Source organism: Pan troglodytes, chromosome 22, assembly GCF_028858775.2.
Source record: "Pan troglodytes isolate AG18354 chromosome 22, NHGRI_mPanTro3-v2.0_pri, whole genome shotgun sequence".
NCBI classification, from domain to species: domain Eukaryota; kingdom Metazoa; phylum Chordata; class Mammalia; order Primates; family Hominidae; genus Pan; species Pan troglodytes.
In genome coordinates this window covers 44,924,541-44,940,312 of record NC_072420.2, presented here as the reverse complement: position 1 = coordinate 44,940,312, position 15,772 = coordinate 44,924,541, and the positions used below count along the sequence as shown (strand labels likewise).

The window sequence follows — 15,772 nt, the reverse complement described above, 5'->3', positions numbered from 1 at the left end:
CCAAAATGCTGGGATTACAGGCATGAGCCCCCGTGCCCAACGGTCTCCACAGTCTTTTATCTGAACCTGAGCATTTCCTTTCTATGGATCCCAGGTCTTTAGACAAACTCAACCGTCAACCAGAAAATGTTTAAATTCACCGATAGCCTGGAAGCCCCCACTTTGAGTTGTCCCGCCTTTCTGAATCAAACCAACGTATTTCTTAAATGTATTAGATTGCTGTCTCATGCCTCCCTAAAAAGTATAAAACCAAGCTGTGCCCCGACCACCTTGGACACATGTTCTCAGGATTTCCTGAGGGCTGCGTCACGGGCCATGGTCATTCATATCTGGCTCAGAATAAATCTCTTAAAATATTTTACAGAGTTTGACTCTTTTTGTCAACACCACGATATAGAAGGTTAAATAAAACCCATCTGATGAGAATTTATGGTTTGTAGGGCATGACTGTCCATACCCTTTAGGAATTTGGGCAAGATAAAAAAAGAAAAATCAGAGTTTAGTCCTCAATTACTTCAAGGCCGAGAGTGAGTTCTGGCCTTGAAGTAATCTTGTTGGAGACAGAATGAGGTGTCTGGTCCCTTTCAGGAGCTGACCCCTGAAGCTTCCAAGCAAAGAGATGACCAGATAAGTGAGCATGGTGTGTGCTTAACAGGCATCCAGGTAAACTAAATGTGCATAAGGCCTGAGAGCACAGGATGGGAACGGAGTGGAGGTTCACATTCCCAGGCTGTATTTCAAGATGGAAGGTAACACAAGCAGCTTGTCTCAGTTACATCTTCAGACTAGGGTGGAGGAGGAGGAAAGGGGAAAGGGGGAAAAGTTTTAAAACATGGTTTGAGGCTTAGCTGTGTGAAAGGAATATAAGCCTCAAGACCTTAAAATCACTAAGGCAAGGGAAAAATCAGCTGGAAAAAGCATCAGGCAAACCTGCCTCCAATTTTATTCCTAAATAAGATCGCTACAAAGATAAAAAGCTATGAAGCTCCCTCACAATTTGCCCACAAGGAAATTCCTTGTGGGCCTCAAGATCTTTACCCTCAAACAGTTCTGTTGAATTTCACCCTGGAATGTAAACTGATAGCTGATCTTCACAGGTGTGGGACAGGAGGTCATCCCCCCGCTCACCGGAGACACATACCTATCTGTTTGCTTTCTCTGCCTTATTGTTTATGTAAAAATGCAGATTCACTAAGCTAGACCAAATTGTGTATTCAGTGAAAGGACTCAAAAGAATGCAATCTTTTGTCTCTTATCCACCGATGACCTGGAAGCTGGAAGCCTCCCTCCACCCCCACAACCCCACCCGGCCTTCAAGGTGTACTGCCTTTCCAGACTGAACTAATGTACATCTTTTTTTTTTTTTTAAGACGGAGTCTCGCTCTTGTTGCGCAGGCTGGAGTGCAATGGCACAGTCTTGGCTCACTGCAACCTCTGCCTCCCAGGTTCAAGCGATTCTCCTGCCTCAGCCTCCAAAGTAGTTGGGATTACAGGCGCCCACTGTCAGGCCTCTGAGCCCAAGCTAAGCCATCATATCCCCTGTGACCTGCACGTACACATCCAGATGGCTGGTTCCTGCCTTAACTGATGACATTCCACCATAAAAGAAGGGAAAATGGCCTGTTCCTGCCTTAACTGATGACATTGTCTTGTGAAATTCCTTCTCCTGGCTCATCCTGGCTCAAAAGCTCCCCTACTGAGCACCTTGTGACTCCCACTCTGCCCGCCAGAGAACAACCCCCCTTTGACTATAATTTTCCTTTATCTACCCAAATCCTATAAAACGGCCCCACCCTTATCTCCCTTCACTGACTCTCTTTTCAGACTCAGCCCACCTGCACCCAGGTGAAATAAACAGCTTTATTGCTCACACAAAGCCTGTTTGGTGGTCTCTTCACATGGACGCGAGTGAAACCCACCACCGCACCCAGCTAATTTTTTGTATTTTTAGTAGAGACGGGGTTTCACTATGTTGGCCAGGCTGGTCTCGAACTCCTGACCTCAGGCCATCCACCTGCCTCAGCCTCCCAAAGTACTGGGATTATAGGCGTGAGCCACTGCGCCCGGCTTAATGTACATCTTATACATATATTTTTTCCTCTTTTTCCATCTTACACATATTGATTGATGTCTCATGTCTCCCTAAAAATGTATGAAAGCAAGCTGTGCCCCAGCCACCCAGGGCACGTGTCGTCAGGACCTCCTGAGGCTGTGTCATGGGCTTGTCCTTAACCTTGACAAAATAAACTTTCTAAACAGATTGAGTCCTGTCTCAGATATTTTGGATTCACAGCTGCTAAGCTGCTCGGTTACAATTGAAGGCTCATAGGTTAGGGGTTGTTTAAAGGTAGTTTGGTGAACAGGGGGCTAGAGCATGGGGAGTGCTGATTGGTTAGGTGCGAGATGAAATCTAGCTGTCCTTTTGGTCCTTTTGTGCTGCATGGCTTCTGGGTGGGGCCACAGGAGCTGTTGGCAAGACATCTAGCTGGATCCATCCGTGTCAGATGTGCAAGAAACCTGCAAAGATACAATAGTGATGTTCTACAATAGTGATGTTACCTGCAGGAGTAACTGGGGAAGTAGCTTATCTTGTGACCTCCAGAATAATGGCTGACGAATGTTTACATCGCATCTTAGTGGAATTCATGCTCCTCTATCCTTCTAGGCTGGTAGTGTAACCGCCCAATGGGTTCGCCTTGCCCACTGCCTAGACAGAACCGATTTATCAAGACAAGGGAATTGCAATGGAGAAAGAGTAATTCACACAGAGCTGGCTGTGCAGGAGAGCGGAGTTTTATTATTACTCAAATCAGTCTCCCCAAGCATTCGGGGATCAGTGTTTTTATGGATAATTTGGCGGGTATGGGCTCAGAAAGTGGTGAGTGCTGATTGGTCAGGTCGAAGATTAAATCATAGGGGGTCAAAATGAGTTCTGGCTGACTTCTGTCCCTGGGTGGGATCACACACATGGTTGAGCCAGATTATCCGTTTGGGTGGTGTCATCTGCTGCATCTGAATGCAGGGTCTACAAAATATTTCAAGCACTGATCTTAAGTTTTGCAACAGTGATGTTATTCCCAGAAGCAATTTGGGGAGGTTCAGACTCTTGCCGCCAGAGGGTGCATGGCCCCTAAACTGTAATTTTTAATCTCGTAGCTTAATTTGTTAGTCCTACAAAGGCAGACTGGTCCCCAGGCAAGAAGGGTTTTTTTGGGAAAGGGCTATTATCAATTTTGTTTCAGTTTAATCTATAAACTAAATTCCTTCCCAAGGCTAGTCTGGTCTACACCCAGGAATGAACAAAAGCAGCTTAGAGGATAGAAGGAAGATGGGGTGGGTTAGGAGATCTTCCCCTGTCATAATTTCTTCAGTTATGATTTTTGCAAAGGCGGTTTCAGTGGTCTCATTAGCTTTACAAAGGCTGTTTAGTTTTGAGGAAGGGCTGCTATCACTTAAACTATAAATGTCTCCCAAAGTTACCTTTGCTTATCCAGGAATAATTAAAGGCAGCTTTAAGGCCAAAGGCAAGATGGGGGTTGGCCAGATCTCCTTCAAGGCCATCCTTCTCTCACCGATACAATTTTTTGCAAAGGCGGTTTCAGAACGTCAGAACGCCTGTCTTAATGTAACTGTGGCCCATGTAACGATGTTTAGAGGGTCTTATCTGATTTCTAAAAGGCTGAAATGCTTGTAAGGGCTCTGCTGGACCTGCCCGTGCGTCTTTCCTATAAATGCGTCTTTTCTGTAAATGCTGGGAGGGAGGGAGACAAGGAATCAACACAGCCCCAGGGCTGCCCTGGGTTTATTCCAAGAGTTTGAATCGCGTAACTTGGAGCTGTGTAGCGCCCATCCCATCCACGCTAGGCCTGCGCTCAGAGTCAGGCCTAGGCACTCGGCCATGATGCGCGTCGGACCGAGCCCACCCCGCTCGGTTCCTGGGAGCAGCAGTTCAGCCCTCACTGGGCCGACTCGGGGACCGCCCCCTGCACCCACCCTCTGCTCGCTGCGCGCTTCCGGGGTCGCGTTAGAATCGCGTCAGAGCCGGGCGCCCTAGGCCGCGCATGAGCAGGAGCAGAGCCAACGTGTCAGCGGCGCCCAAGCGGCCCCAGCGGGCTCGCGTCGCCCCGCTCTCCTCACCGAGCCGCCAATGGGCTCAGGATCCGCCCCTGACGACGCGGGCCCCGCCCCTGGAGACACGCGCCGCGCAGTCGTCACCCGCCCGGGATCAGGAGGCCGGGGGCGCCCGCCGGTCGGGCCTGGGCGGCCGCCATGAAGCTGACGCGGAAGATGGTTCTGACCCGGGCCAAGGCCTCGGAGCTGCACAGCGTGCGCAAGCTCAACTGCTGGTGAGGCGGGGCCTGGCCGCGGCCGCCCCGGGGTGGGGGGAGGAGCCGGGGCGGGGCGAGGGCGGAGCCGGAGGGAGGAGCCGGGGCGGGGCGAGGGCGGAGCCGGAGGGAGGAGGCGAGGCGGGGCGGGGCAGGGCGGGGGCGGAGTGGAAGGGGGGAGGGGCAGGGACGAGGGCGGCGAAGGAGCCGCGGGTGAGGGAGGGGAGGAGGCCGGGGGTCGGGGTCGCCTGGGCCCCCCCCCATTTCCCGGCCCGCCTTTGCCCCGGCTGCCCTGTGGGCTGGGTCTGTTGTCTGGGGTTGCCAGCAGTCACTGGGACCAAGTCGAATGGGAGAGAGAACTGAGCTCTCCAGGACTGAGTCAGGAAACACGTTGGTAATCAGTACTGGGGGCGGCCGTTCCCAGGGTACTCCTAGCAGGTGACAGGAAGGGACGTGGGTGCGGTGGGACCCATGCAGGCTGAAAGGCGGGTAATGCTGAGTCTCACTGAGCCAAGGAAGACCAGGAGCTTCCAGAAGAGGGAGCCTGGAGTTGAGGCCTGCAAGATCTCCAGGGTTCCCTGGGGACTCAGCAGAGTGACCGCGCCGTGTCAACTGGCCGCACCGTGCAGGCGGGTGTGGGGGTCAGCGAGAGCAGACGCCTCCTCCCAGGGGTGTCCGCAGACTGCCCAGAGTGAGCTCTTCCCTGTTAATTAAAAAGCTTTTCTCTCTGCCCTGGCATATCTGGTGTTTTGGCTACAATTCCCGTGTCATTTGCTTTCAATAATGCATTTCTTTGTTTTGCATGGGGTGGTCAGTACTCCCACTAAGCTGGGAGAAACAACAACCCTATTTCAGGCTTTTGAAGTTTGCTTCATAAGTTGCCTGTTCACCCTTTGAACTTGGCCTCTTATAAAGACGCCCTTGTTTATGTCTGTCAGTGAGAGAAATGAACCTTCTGCTACTCAGGGACCATGAGGAAGAGTTCATCTTTTTGTGTCTTACAAATGGAGCAACCCTGCTGCTCCTTATCTAAAAAGTACCACCCCAACGTCAAACATACAGTTTAGCTGAAAATCAGCTAAAACAATTGTTTATACCTTTGCCAGTTATCTGGGCAACCTTCCTTTTTTGCCATGCCATTAAAATCCTAGAATCTTAAGGTTTGTAGGGAGTCATCGGTGATTTTTGGAATTTTTGTCTTCAGTGTTTTTTATTCAACTTTAACAAAATTAAAGTATGTATCTTTTCTCTCCCCAGGGGCAGCCGCCTCACAGATGTAAGTATTGCACTGATCATCTCCAAATAGCCTCAACCCAAATGTTGTAGCTTCTTTCCCAAGAGAATTTTTAAGTTGACAAAACTGCACCTATCAATTCAGTCCCACACTTGGTACTTTGTTCACTTAGCGGTTTTCATTCTGCAGAACCACTAATGGAAAAACAATTCTCTAGTGCCAGGCTTATTTTGCAGTTCCCGTCAACATCCCTATAAATGAAACACCCTTTGTCACTTGGTCGCAGAGGAGGGGAGCAATAGTTTGGAACTTGCTCTCACCTGGAAAGGAATCCCAGGAGGGCTTGTTTTACTTTGTTACGGGGAAGTTGAAGGTCTACACCCCCTCTTCTTGGTCACATCTAGCCTTGTACCCCCCTGCCGCTGCCCCAAAGGCAGGCAGAGAATAAGCCCTGCTGGGAGAACTTGAGTGTGTGCGTCTGTGAAAGATTTTTTTCTTCTCTCCCTCATTATCTTTCTCAGTCCAAAATGTCCCCAACTTACACAGGGATCGCATACCAATTGTTTCTTTCTTTTTTTTTTTTTTTTTTTACACGGAGTCTCTCTCTGTTGCCCAGGGTGGAGTACAGTGGCACGATCTTGGCTCACTGCAACCTCCGCCTCCCGGGTTCAAGCGATTCTCCTGCCTCAGCCTTTGAGTAGCTGGGACTACAGGCACCCACCACCATGCCTGGCTAATTTTTGTACTTTTTAGTAGAGATGGAGTTTCACTGTGTCGGCCAGGCTGGTCTCAAACCCCCTGAGTTCAGGTGATCCACCTGCCTCAGCCTCACAAAGTATTGGAATTACAGGTGTGAGCCACCATGTCCAGCCCAATTATTTATCTCTTTATTTTCCTTTGTTTTTTTAATTTGAACTGTACCTTTTCTTAAAGACAAAAAAAAAAAAAAAAAAAAAAAGCCTGGATACGTGGCACCTGGATGTAATCTGTTTTGTGCTGTAACTGAAATACTGCATGTTTAGCCGTGAATATACAAACGTACCATGTCCATAGACACGAGTCCCTTATACATGGGACGCATCTGACCAGGCTGTGAGCTGCTGGTGCCATGCCTGGCGTATGGTGGGCTCTCACATTTGTGGGAGCTTTGCAGGTTGTGAGGCTTTGTGGACCACCCCGGGCACCTCACCCCTGAATTGACAGTACCAATGTGATCTGAGATCCAGTTTCAAGCCTGTCTTCCTTTTGGCCTAGACCTGTTATCAAGAAGGGATTTCCATCCTTTCCTTGCTTTCTATCCCTGCGTAGGGGACATTGGGGTCCCCTTACCTGATGTCCTTTGAGGGCATCTAAAGTAATGAATGCTCTGTCTCCACTGCTGGCAGCATCTGACAGCAACGATGCTGTTGTAAAATTTAATAAAGACAGAGTGCGTGCAAGGAGGAGCCTCACATTTCTCCTTCAGTCTGCGGGGCGTCTGGGCTGCAAGGTGGTGTCAGGGGAACCTGGCATACACGTGGGCATTCACCCTGGGCACACTGGCTGAGCAGGGCCGCTCCCCTCAGGCCCTGGGCATTCACCCTGGGCACACTGGCTGAGTAAGGCCGTGCCCCTCAGGCCCCAGAAGTGGGTTGGCCGTGGCTTCGACAGTTCTCTGTGGCTGATGGCAGTGCGGCCGCGATGCCCTGCTGTGCCATGCTTGCTAGTCATGTTCTTTTCCTCCTAGATCTCCATTTGCCGGGAGATGCCCAGCCTGGAGGTGATCACGCTCAGGTACCTCGCTCCTGCTGTCATGCTCAGCCTGGGGCCTGGAAGCCGGGGCAGAGCCTCACATCCCTCCAGTGGGACCCAGCACTGTGACATAACCTGGAAACTTCCAACACAGACTGAGGGCAGCTTCCAGAAGGGGAGGGGCCAGGACAGCGAGAGCTGGGCCTAGTCTGTGGCCCCCATGTTCAACCCTCCTTCCTCAGAGCCTCACCTGGGCCTCCTGATGGCTCCTGTCCCCTGCCTGCCCTGCTGTACCCCTGCCCACCCTTGGCCTGTGTGCTCCAACAAGCCATTGCTGTGTTCACTGGGCCAGTCGGTGGTGGAGCCCTCCTAAGGATTCACGGTGGCCCGCCCTGGCCGCCCCCACGGTGGCCACATCTGCCCTGGGACCCCCAGAGTCCTGGCCTGTTCTGCCCCCCAGTGCCACCACTGCCTACCAGTTTCTCTGCACCCCATGACCTGTGCCCGTCTTCTGGGGTCACTGCCCTCCCAGCAGACTAAGGGAAGCTTGAATGAACAAACGTTACTGGACTTTCAGGCAGTTGGGGTGTATTTGGGGGCTCTGGGGAAGAGAAGAGCTCCCTTTATCCCTGAATTCCCTCCTGCCTACTGTGGGACCCAGGGAGGGAGCAGACGCTCATGGCTCACCACTGCCCACCAGACGCTGGATGGGCGCCTTCTGTGGGTTTCCGCATTTAAAAGCTCACAAGGGTTTAAACCCTGTGGGGAAGGCCCACCCCTCTGGCAGCTCAGAAGTCTCCAGGGCTTGCCCTCTGAGAGTGGGTGTTGCAGGCCCCTGGTCCCTGACTGTGACCTACCTTCTTGATCTCACAGGCAGCCACGGGGTAGGCCAGCCCCTGCCCATCCTCCGTAATGCCCTCCGAGGTTGGCATTGCCATGTTGATGCCCGTGCCCAGCCTGCTGCCCGCCATGGGCTGAGGCCAGTCCATCTGGTGTTCAGGCATCCCCAGCGCGGGCACCAGCCTGTCCTGCCCGAGCCTTGCTGAATGAATGAAATGGGCTTGGAGGCATGCTCATGGGTCAAATCTCAGCCCTCCCATCTATTGGCTGGCTAACCTTGGGCGAGGCATGGCCCTCTCTGTGCCTCAGTTTCCTTTCTGTAACATGGAGGTATTACAAGTGCCCACCCCACAGGGAGACGAGGAGGAGATGGAGCCCGAGTCCAGAGGTTGAGCAGGGGTGCGCGTGCCCGCCCAGAGATTGAGCGGGGGGGGGGGTGCGCGTGCCCGCCCAGAGGTTGAGCGGGGGGGTGCGCGTGCCCGCCCAGAGGTTGAGCGGGGGGGGGGGTGCGCGTGCCCGCCCAGAGGTTGAGTGGGGGGGGGGGTGCGCGTGCCTGCCGCGGTGCTCGTTTCACTAGTCAGGCGACACAGTGAGGCTGGGATTTCAGGCCTGCCTCCGAAAGGCTTACCTGACAGGGAAACGTGGAGCTTGTGGTTCCCACGGTGGCAGGAAGCTTGGGGCGGGGCTGCGGATCCAGCCCTATCCCTGCCGCTCACTGAGTCACCCAGGGGCCACAGGGCTTCCGAGCATCAGGCCGCTCGTGTGTGGGGCCATTTCTGTCACATCTCGGGAGGGACAGGACCCCAAGGGTGTTGACCGAGCTCAGGTGCGTGGTGCCTGCACGCCTGACTGCACTGGAGCGGAGCAGGAAGCCTCGAGGCCGCGGACGCGGCCCGCACATCACGCTGCTGCCTGTGCCTGAGGCAGACCCCATCCTGGAAAGAGTCCCACAGCCTGAGTTTTGCTCTTGGTAAAATGGGGCGGCCTCATAGCTAGGAGCTGCATGAGACGATACCTGGGAAACCCCGAGTGAAGGGATGGCATGGGGAGGGGGGCTCAGCACGGCAGGCTGCCCATGGGGGCCTGGTGACCGCCCTTCCGAGGCGCCTGCCGGACGCGAGTGCAGCCCTCCAGGCAGGGGGCCCTGGCTCCGCGCCTTTGAGGGCCTGCGGGAGCGGCTCCGCGTGTTCGCTTGTGGAGGGGACGGACCCCACGCTGTCGGGTAAAGCCTGCAGGTCTCCGCTCCAGGCCTGCTGTTTCTCTACTTCTCTGACGCGTCCACATTCTGTAGAATGGAAATGAGGCCCATCCCCAGTGTTGCCGCCCTCAAGTGGGGGTTTGGAAGGTCCGTGCTCACTCCCATGTCACATGGAGCTGGCTCCTAGTTTTTGCCATGAGTTTTTCTGGCCGCTCCCTGCTTTGGGGCAACGTGATATGTCCCTTGAGAGGCCTTAATTTTCCTCACCTGTGAAGGAGGGCCACATCCCCCGCCTCCCGCACTCTAGCGCCCTGAGGAGCTGATGTGGAGCGTCGGGCCAAGGGGCTGTTGCTGGTGGGGTCCACCCCAGTCCGCCTTTGAGTTCAGGGCCTGGCCTTCCTACAGCTCTCTCCTCGGCCCAGGTCCTGCTGCACGTGACTTGTGACATCCGATTTGGGCTTCTCAGGAGAGGGCAGGGACACAGGTCCCATGAGTGCCTTTTACTGGGGGTGGGGATTGAGAGGTGGCCCTGGGGGCCCTGGCCACGTCCCTCGCTGACTGTGCTGGTCTCCGTGCAGTGTCAACAGCATCTCCACCCTGGAGCCTGTGAGCCGGTGCCAGCGCCTGAGTGAGCTGTACCTGCGGAGGAACCGCATCCCCAGCCTGGCTGAGCTCTTCTACCTGAAGGGGCTGCCGCGTCTGCGGGTGCTGTGGCTGGCCGAGAACCCGTGCTGCGGCACCAGCCCCCACCGCTACCGCATGACCGTGCTGCGCACCCTGCCGCGCCTGCAGAAGCTGGACAACCAGGGTAGGTGGCCGCAGCGGAGTCACCGGCCCTCCCAAAACAATCCCTGGAAGGGGATGTTCCCAGCTCTCTTTTCTCTTTTCCTTTTCTGCAAATACCTGGTCTGGCGGGACATAGATACGTCCTGTGAAGTCTCCTCCAGAGGCTGTTCCCCTGGCTTCTGTGTCTCCTCTTGATCCCGCCACCCGAATGCAGCAGCGCAGCGTAGGGTCCCTCCTGGGACTGACAGTTTGCGTATCCCCCAACGACCGCAGGACCTGGTAGCAAAGCAAAAGGGTTCCTTCTTTTGCTTCTGTGAGTAGCAGCCCTGCTCTGACCATCGCCATGCGCCATGGCGAGCGGGGGCGTCAGTATCTGGCAAGCAGCGTCGCACTGGTCCACAGGGACTGGGCAGGCTCCACGGGCCACTGTGAACCTAGGGTGGCGGTGCCATCGCGCCCCTGCCGTGGGGAGGGGCCGTCCTAGCACCGCAGTGCCTGCTGCTGCGCTCCACCTATTGGAGGCGCTCGTGCCTCCTCTAGCCAGCGCCAGCACCGACACAGTTTTCCAGGCTGTGGTTTCATGCTGTTTGTTCATCCTTGGCATTCTCAGCACACTAGTGTCTCATCCTTGTCAGGTATACGGACACTACTATTTTCTCCCAGACAATTTTATTGATATTAATAATATAAACTTCAGGGAAATTGATATATGAGAGAAATGGAATAAATTCAATATGGTCTGTTCCTTTTTCTATTGTGTCTTAGTTGAGGTTTTGAGGAGTATTTGCTTCTGGCCAAGGCTGGTGTTGAGATTCCTGAGCAGCCCTCCCCATCTGTTGTGTGTCAGCCTGTGCCAGGCTGGGGATGGGACAGTGAGGAACCGGCTCCTACTCTGGGAGTTGTCCCTGGAGGTGGACACACGTGCATGCATTTCACAAGCAGACTGTGCCTGAAGCCACAGTGAGGACGGGAGCTGCAGTGCGTGTGGCCTGCACGTGGGTGAGGCCACTCATGCTGTCTTCTGTCTTTCATCCCAAAGCTGTGACGGAGGAGGAGCTGTCCCGTGCACTGAGTGAGGGAGAGGAGATCACTGCGGCCCCAGAGAGAGAGGGCACAGGCCACGGCGGCCCCAAGCTATGCTGCACACTGAGCTCCCTCAGCTCCGCTGCTGAGACTGGCCGGGACCTGCTGGACAGCGAGGAGGAGGCAACGTGAGGCTGGAGGGCAGCGGGGACTCCGCAGCCCATCCCTGTCCCCCAGGGTCCTCCCACGGGGAGTGAATGGGGCTTCCCATGAGCTGCGTCTCTGGGAAGTGAGGGAGAGGGATTATCCGGGGGGAGTGTCTGTTCTCATCCATATTCTCTGGGAGTGACTCAGTGCCCAGGTAGTGATTTCAGTGGCAGGTCCATGTTTTGCCCAACAGCGGATGTGCCAGGGAGCAGGAGAGGGGGTGAGCCAGGCCCCGTGCCCTGGCACAGAGAAGGCTCACAGCACCGGAGCTCGTGAGGTGCAGGGAGCCCCTGGTGGGGGGTGTGGCCTAGGGCCACAGTGACTGGAATGGTTTGTGGGCACGGCCATCAGTGCCCGTATGGCCTTGGGCCTGGGGGCCGTGGAGGGGCCACAGGGCTGACTCTGCAGTGAGACGCCGGCACCTCCCAGGGCAGTTGGCAGTGGGCAGTGGGTCACGAACGCATTTGACAGAAGCTGGGCACTTCTCTCCTGCTTGGCAGATCACACCCGCTGCTGGTGCCTGTGGTGGGGGCATCGGGATGTGATCTCTGTTAGGCATCTGCCGTCTGGCACAGGGCCTGACCCTATGGTCAGGAGCTCTCCCCCGGCATTTGTGTGTTCGGGTGCCCCCCACCCTGCCCCCGAAGCCCTGGGTGGAATGTATTACAGCTGGGGAGCCCCAGGGTGCCGGGAGGGCGCCCCACAGGTGAAGTAAGTGCCGGGCTCTCTAGGAGCTGCCATCTGTAGCCCCTGACCTCCCGGGAGTTGCCTCCCTTCTCTTGCCCCCGTGTGCCAGGTGGGATTTGTATGAGCCCCTCCTTTGCTTGGATGCGACCCGCAGACAGGGTTTGCAGAGGTCCCCCCCCGGTACCACGAGCCCCCTGACCCTCACACGCCTGTCTCCCTCTCAGCAGCGGCGCCCAGGATGAACGTGGCCTGAAGCCGCCTTCCCGGGGCCAGTTTCCTTCCCTCTCAGCCAGGGATGCCTCGAGCAGCCACAGGGGCAGGGTGAGTGGCGGGCCGCTAGGGGCCGCTGCTGCCTCTGCCCACTGCACCCACTGCACAGAAACTGTGGGGAGGGAGCATGGAGCCTCACAGGGCCCCGTGGGGAGGGAGCATGGAGCCTCACAGGGCCTTGAAGAGCTGTGCCCCAGGGGGAGCTGCGTGTGCAGGTCTGTGAATGCGCACACACGTGTAACACGTGCCCCGCACGGAGCCATCCTGGCCCCTCAGCCTCTGCTGCTGTCCTGGTCTGTGGAATGTGGGCCCAGGCCCTGCTGGGCTGAGGGCAACAGGAGTCACGTGGAAGAGGCGCCACACACGCGTCCACAGGCGGGGCTCCTCCTCTGCTCAGATTCTCCGAGTGTGCCGGTCAGTCACTTGGACGGCCCACACCCCCGGGACCAGTTGCTCCGTGGTGGGGCGCCGCTGGCCAGGCCCCAGCCCTTGTGGAGGGAAGCAGCCTCGCCGTGCCGGGTGGGCTTAGTCCACACCCCTCTGCCCTCAGAACATCCTGACTGCCATCCTGCTGCTGCTGCGGGAGCTGGACGCAGAGGGGCTGGAGGCCGTGCAGCAGACTGTGGGCAGCCGGCTGCAGGCCCTGCGTGGGGAAGAGGTGCAGGAGCACGCCGAGTGACCGCAGGACCTGAGCGCCGCTCCACCCTCCACGGGGACCCCAGCGTCTTCCCCAGCCCCCGGGAGCTGGAGGGTGGCTGCCACGGCCGCAGCCCCGGCCCCACACAAAAGCCTCCCCGGTTTGCCACATCGGCCGAGGGCAGGAGTGGGTGTTAGGTACTGGCTAACCGGGGCGGTGGAGATGCCTGTCCACACCAGTCCTGTCCCCAGGACTCCCCTTCTGTGGTCTGGAGGTTCTAGGCTGGCCTGGGCTCTTAAAGGGAGGATTTTGCAGGCTGTCCTCCCTAATAAAAGATTTTCCCAAGGTTGATCTGGAGGTGACGTTTCCCAAGGCATGGTTGTGGCAGTCTTCCTGAAAGCAAGGGCCGTTTCTCCACAGAATGAGGAGGTCTTCACGGATGCCTTTGCCGATTCCAGCCCTTGGTCCTTGGATAGATTTCTGTTGGGCAAGGGAGACTTTGAGAATGCTGGCACCCATAGCAACATCTACCCTGAGCTGCTCAGCAGGCAGCAGCCTCCCGCACCCATGGGAGAGAGTTTTGTTTTCTTGGCCGGGCTGGGCAGGTGCGCCTTCCTTTCTCTCTCCTGTGAAGAACTGCAGGAGGGCCCTCAGCTGTGAGGTTGTGGATGAACAGGCCTGTTCGCCCTGGGGTCCGGGCCTGGCACAGGAAGCAGCTGGACTAGGGGAGTCCTTGGAGCATCTGAGAGGGGTTTTCTTTCCTCTGGGAAGAGTCGCAAGTCTTATGAGGATGCCACAATCTGGGCAGTGACCCGCGGCCCTGGGGACCTTCCTAGTGCCCCCCAAAACCAAGGAAGCATTCACGTGAGATGGGGAGTCAGCCTTCCAGCTGGTGTGTAGGAAAGCCAGGTCCCTGGGCCCTTGTCCCGTGTGGGGTTGAGATCCAGATCTCCATGAGATATTCCCATCTTCCGCCGAGCGGTGATGCGTGACCGTGTGTGCAGGCCGCTGTTCTCCCAAGCTTGGGGCCATGCTGTGCCACTGTCACCAGAGCCAGCTGCAGCACTGGGGCAGCCACTGTCGCCGGACTTGGGGAAGCCCAGGGTGAAGACAGTCGCTCATCCGTGCAAGCTCTCCCGAAGGGATGCGAGCTCTCCAGAAGGGGTGCAAGCTCTCCAGAAGGTGTGTGATCTCTGAGCAGTGGGGAGTGGAGTCACCACTCGGGACATAGAGGGTGGACAGTTCAGGCCTGTGTCTGCCTCCTTGGGACTGTGGAGTGGGTGCCCTCAGTAAAGCGCTTTGTTGGAATGGTTGAGGTCGTTTTAAATGGAGTCCCTTCCACTTCCCCCGACATGGGCTGCCGTGGACATGCGGGGCTTACACCGGCGCCCTCCTGCCCCACATCGTGCACACCTTGGGTGGGACCTGTGGGGGCAGCTGCCTGCCTTCAGCCCCACGGTTCCCCCTACCCCGTCCCCACCATTGCCGCCTCCTGCCTGTTCCCCTCCCGGCACCTCCTCACCCAATGCCCCCAGCCATGGAGGACAGCCAGAAGCACGTCCAGCCCGGGGCACCCCACAGTCCCACTCCACTCCTCCCCAAGTCACCCCAAAAGTGGGTTCTCAAGCCGAGCAGCACTGGTATCACACTCTGTCCCATTCACCCAGTTCACAGGAGAGGACCAAGGGCCCAGGAGGTCGCGTCACTCTGCCCGAAATGCCAGAAACGCCAACTCCACGCAGCCAGAAGTGGGCCTGACGCAGGTGCTCGCCACAGCACGTCGCCCAGGAGGGAGGCGGCCACTGTCCCGGGCATCAGCCCAGGCGACCACCTGGGTGCAGCAGCTGAGTGGCAACTGAACAGGTTCTAACACCTCATCAGGCAGAGCAGGCCGAGGGGGGTCTACTCAGAACTGAGTCCTGATCCCAGACGGTGTGACACAACGGAGGCCCCCAGAGCATGCCTGTGTGGTTCCCTGGGCCTGTGAACCTGTTTCTCTGTTCCTTTGAGACAGAGCTGCAGACCCGGGAGCACTGTCCTTGGACAACTGTCCACTCCTGGGCCTGGCCCCAGGATGGCCCAGCTCAGAATGAACTAGAAGGCCACTAGGTGTGGGCCCCTCCACCCCAGCTCGAGTTAAGCAATCTGGAGGCCTCCGGCACTAGGGCCAACACAGTGAGGGGCTCTTGGGAATATCAAGGTGCCCGAGGGCAAGAGGGTCCCCAGCCCCTTCACCAGGTCCCTAGGCCACCCCACTGGCCTGAGCTCAACCAGGAGACTGCCCAGGGGCCCTCAAAGTGGCCCTTAGGCCCCTCCAAGCCAGGGTCTCCCTTGAGACACCTCCTGTGTCCCAAAACCACATCCCCAGGGTGACATTGCAGGCAGGAAGCAGCCCTCTTGGGCAAGCACCTCCCACGTTCATGATGCAGAGCGTGGGCTTCGACGCTGAGGTTAACAGGCATCCTGCAAGCAGGGCGTCCACCACCCCGTAGCCACCTGCAGGACTCAGCCCTAGCCCCTGGTGGGCGCAGCTTTGCGCTGCCTTCTCTTCCCCTCTTGCGTGTCCACCATCAATGTCTCCTGGATACTGGCTCAAGCCAGCCACCAGCCTGCAGGTTGGAGACCCCCACTCAGGCTGAGGTTGGGGAGACAGAGGAGTGAGGCTGTACCCTTCTGCCCCCAGGGGAGGACCAGGAGGGGCTCAGGTCACCCTGGTGGCCCCCAGGGAGTCCTGGAGAGCACCGGTGGCCTCCCAGGGCACATGTCCCTTTGACCTGGCCCAGGCACTGGCCAGAGGGCCCTCCACCCCTGGGGCCGCTGCCCACTGGGCTGGC

At 57.0% G+C, this 15,772-nt stretch overlaps 1 protein-coding gene and 1 long non-coding RNA gene across 4 annotated transcripts; one reads left to right on the top strand and one right to left on the bottom strand.

The window, feature by feature from the left end:
* Positions 1–2,265: 2,265 nt before the first annotated feature.
* On the bottom strand, positions 2,266–4,049 carry LOC134809270 (uncharacterized). The gene is made up of 2 exons (XR_010154600.1): positions 3,481–4,049; positions 2,266–2,517 (listed from the first exon to the last, which is right to left on the bottom strand). It is a non-coding gene; the product is annotated as an uncharacterized LOC134809270 (long non-coding RNA).
* Positions 4,050–4,214: 165 nt separating this feature from the next.
* Positions 4,215–13,289, top strand: CFAP410 (cilia and flagella associated protein 410). Of its 3 annotated transcripts, none has more exons than XM_009441323.5 (7): positions 4,215–4,346; positions 5,583–5,601; positions 7,286–7,332; positions 9,907–10,136; positions 11,154–11,325; positions 12,259–12,352; positions 12,852–13,289. In XM_009441323.5, exons 1-7 carry the CDS (start codon positions 4,270–4,272, stop codon positions 12,978–12,980), a joined length of 768 nt encoding a protein of 255 aa, XP_009439598.1. In that variant the 5' UTR covers positions 4,215–4,269; the 3' UTR covers positions 12,981–13,289. The 3 variants fall into 3 exon arrangements, with proteins under 3 accessions (XP_009439598.1, XP_514938.2, XP_054531163.1); XM_514938.9 differs by having other exon boundaries at positions 12,256–12,352; XM_054675188.2 differs by lacking the exon at positions 4,215–4,346 and adding an exon at positions 4,548–5,016 and having other exon boundaries at positions 12,256–12,352.
* Positions 13,290–15,772: the final 2,483 nt, after the last annotated feature.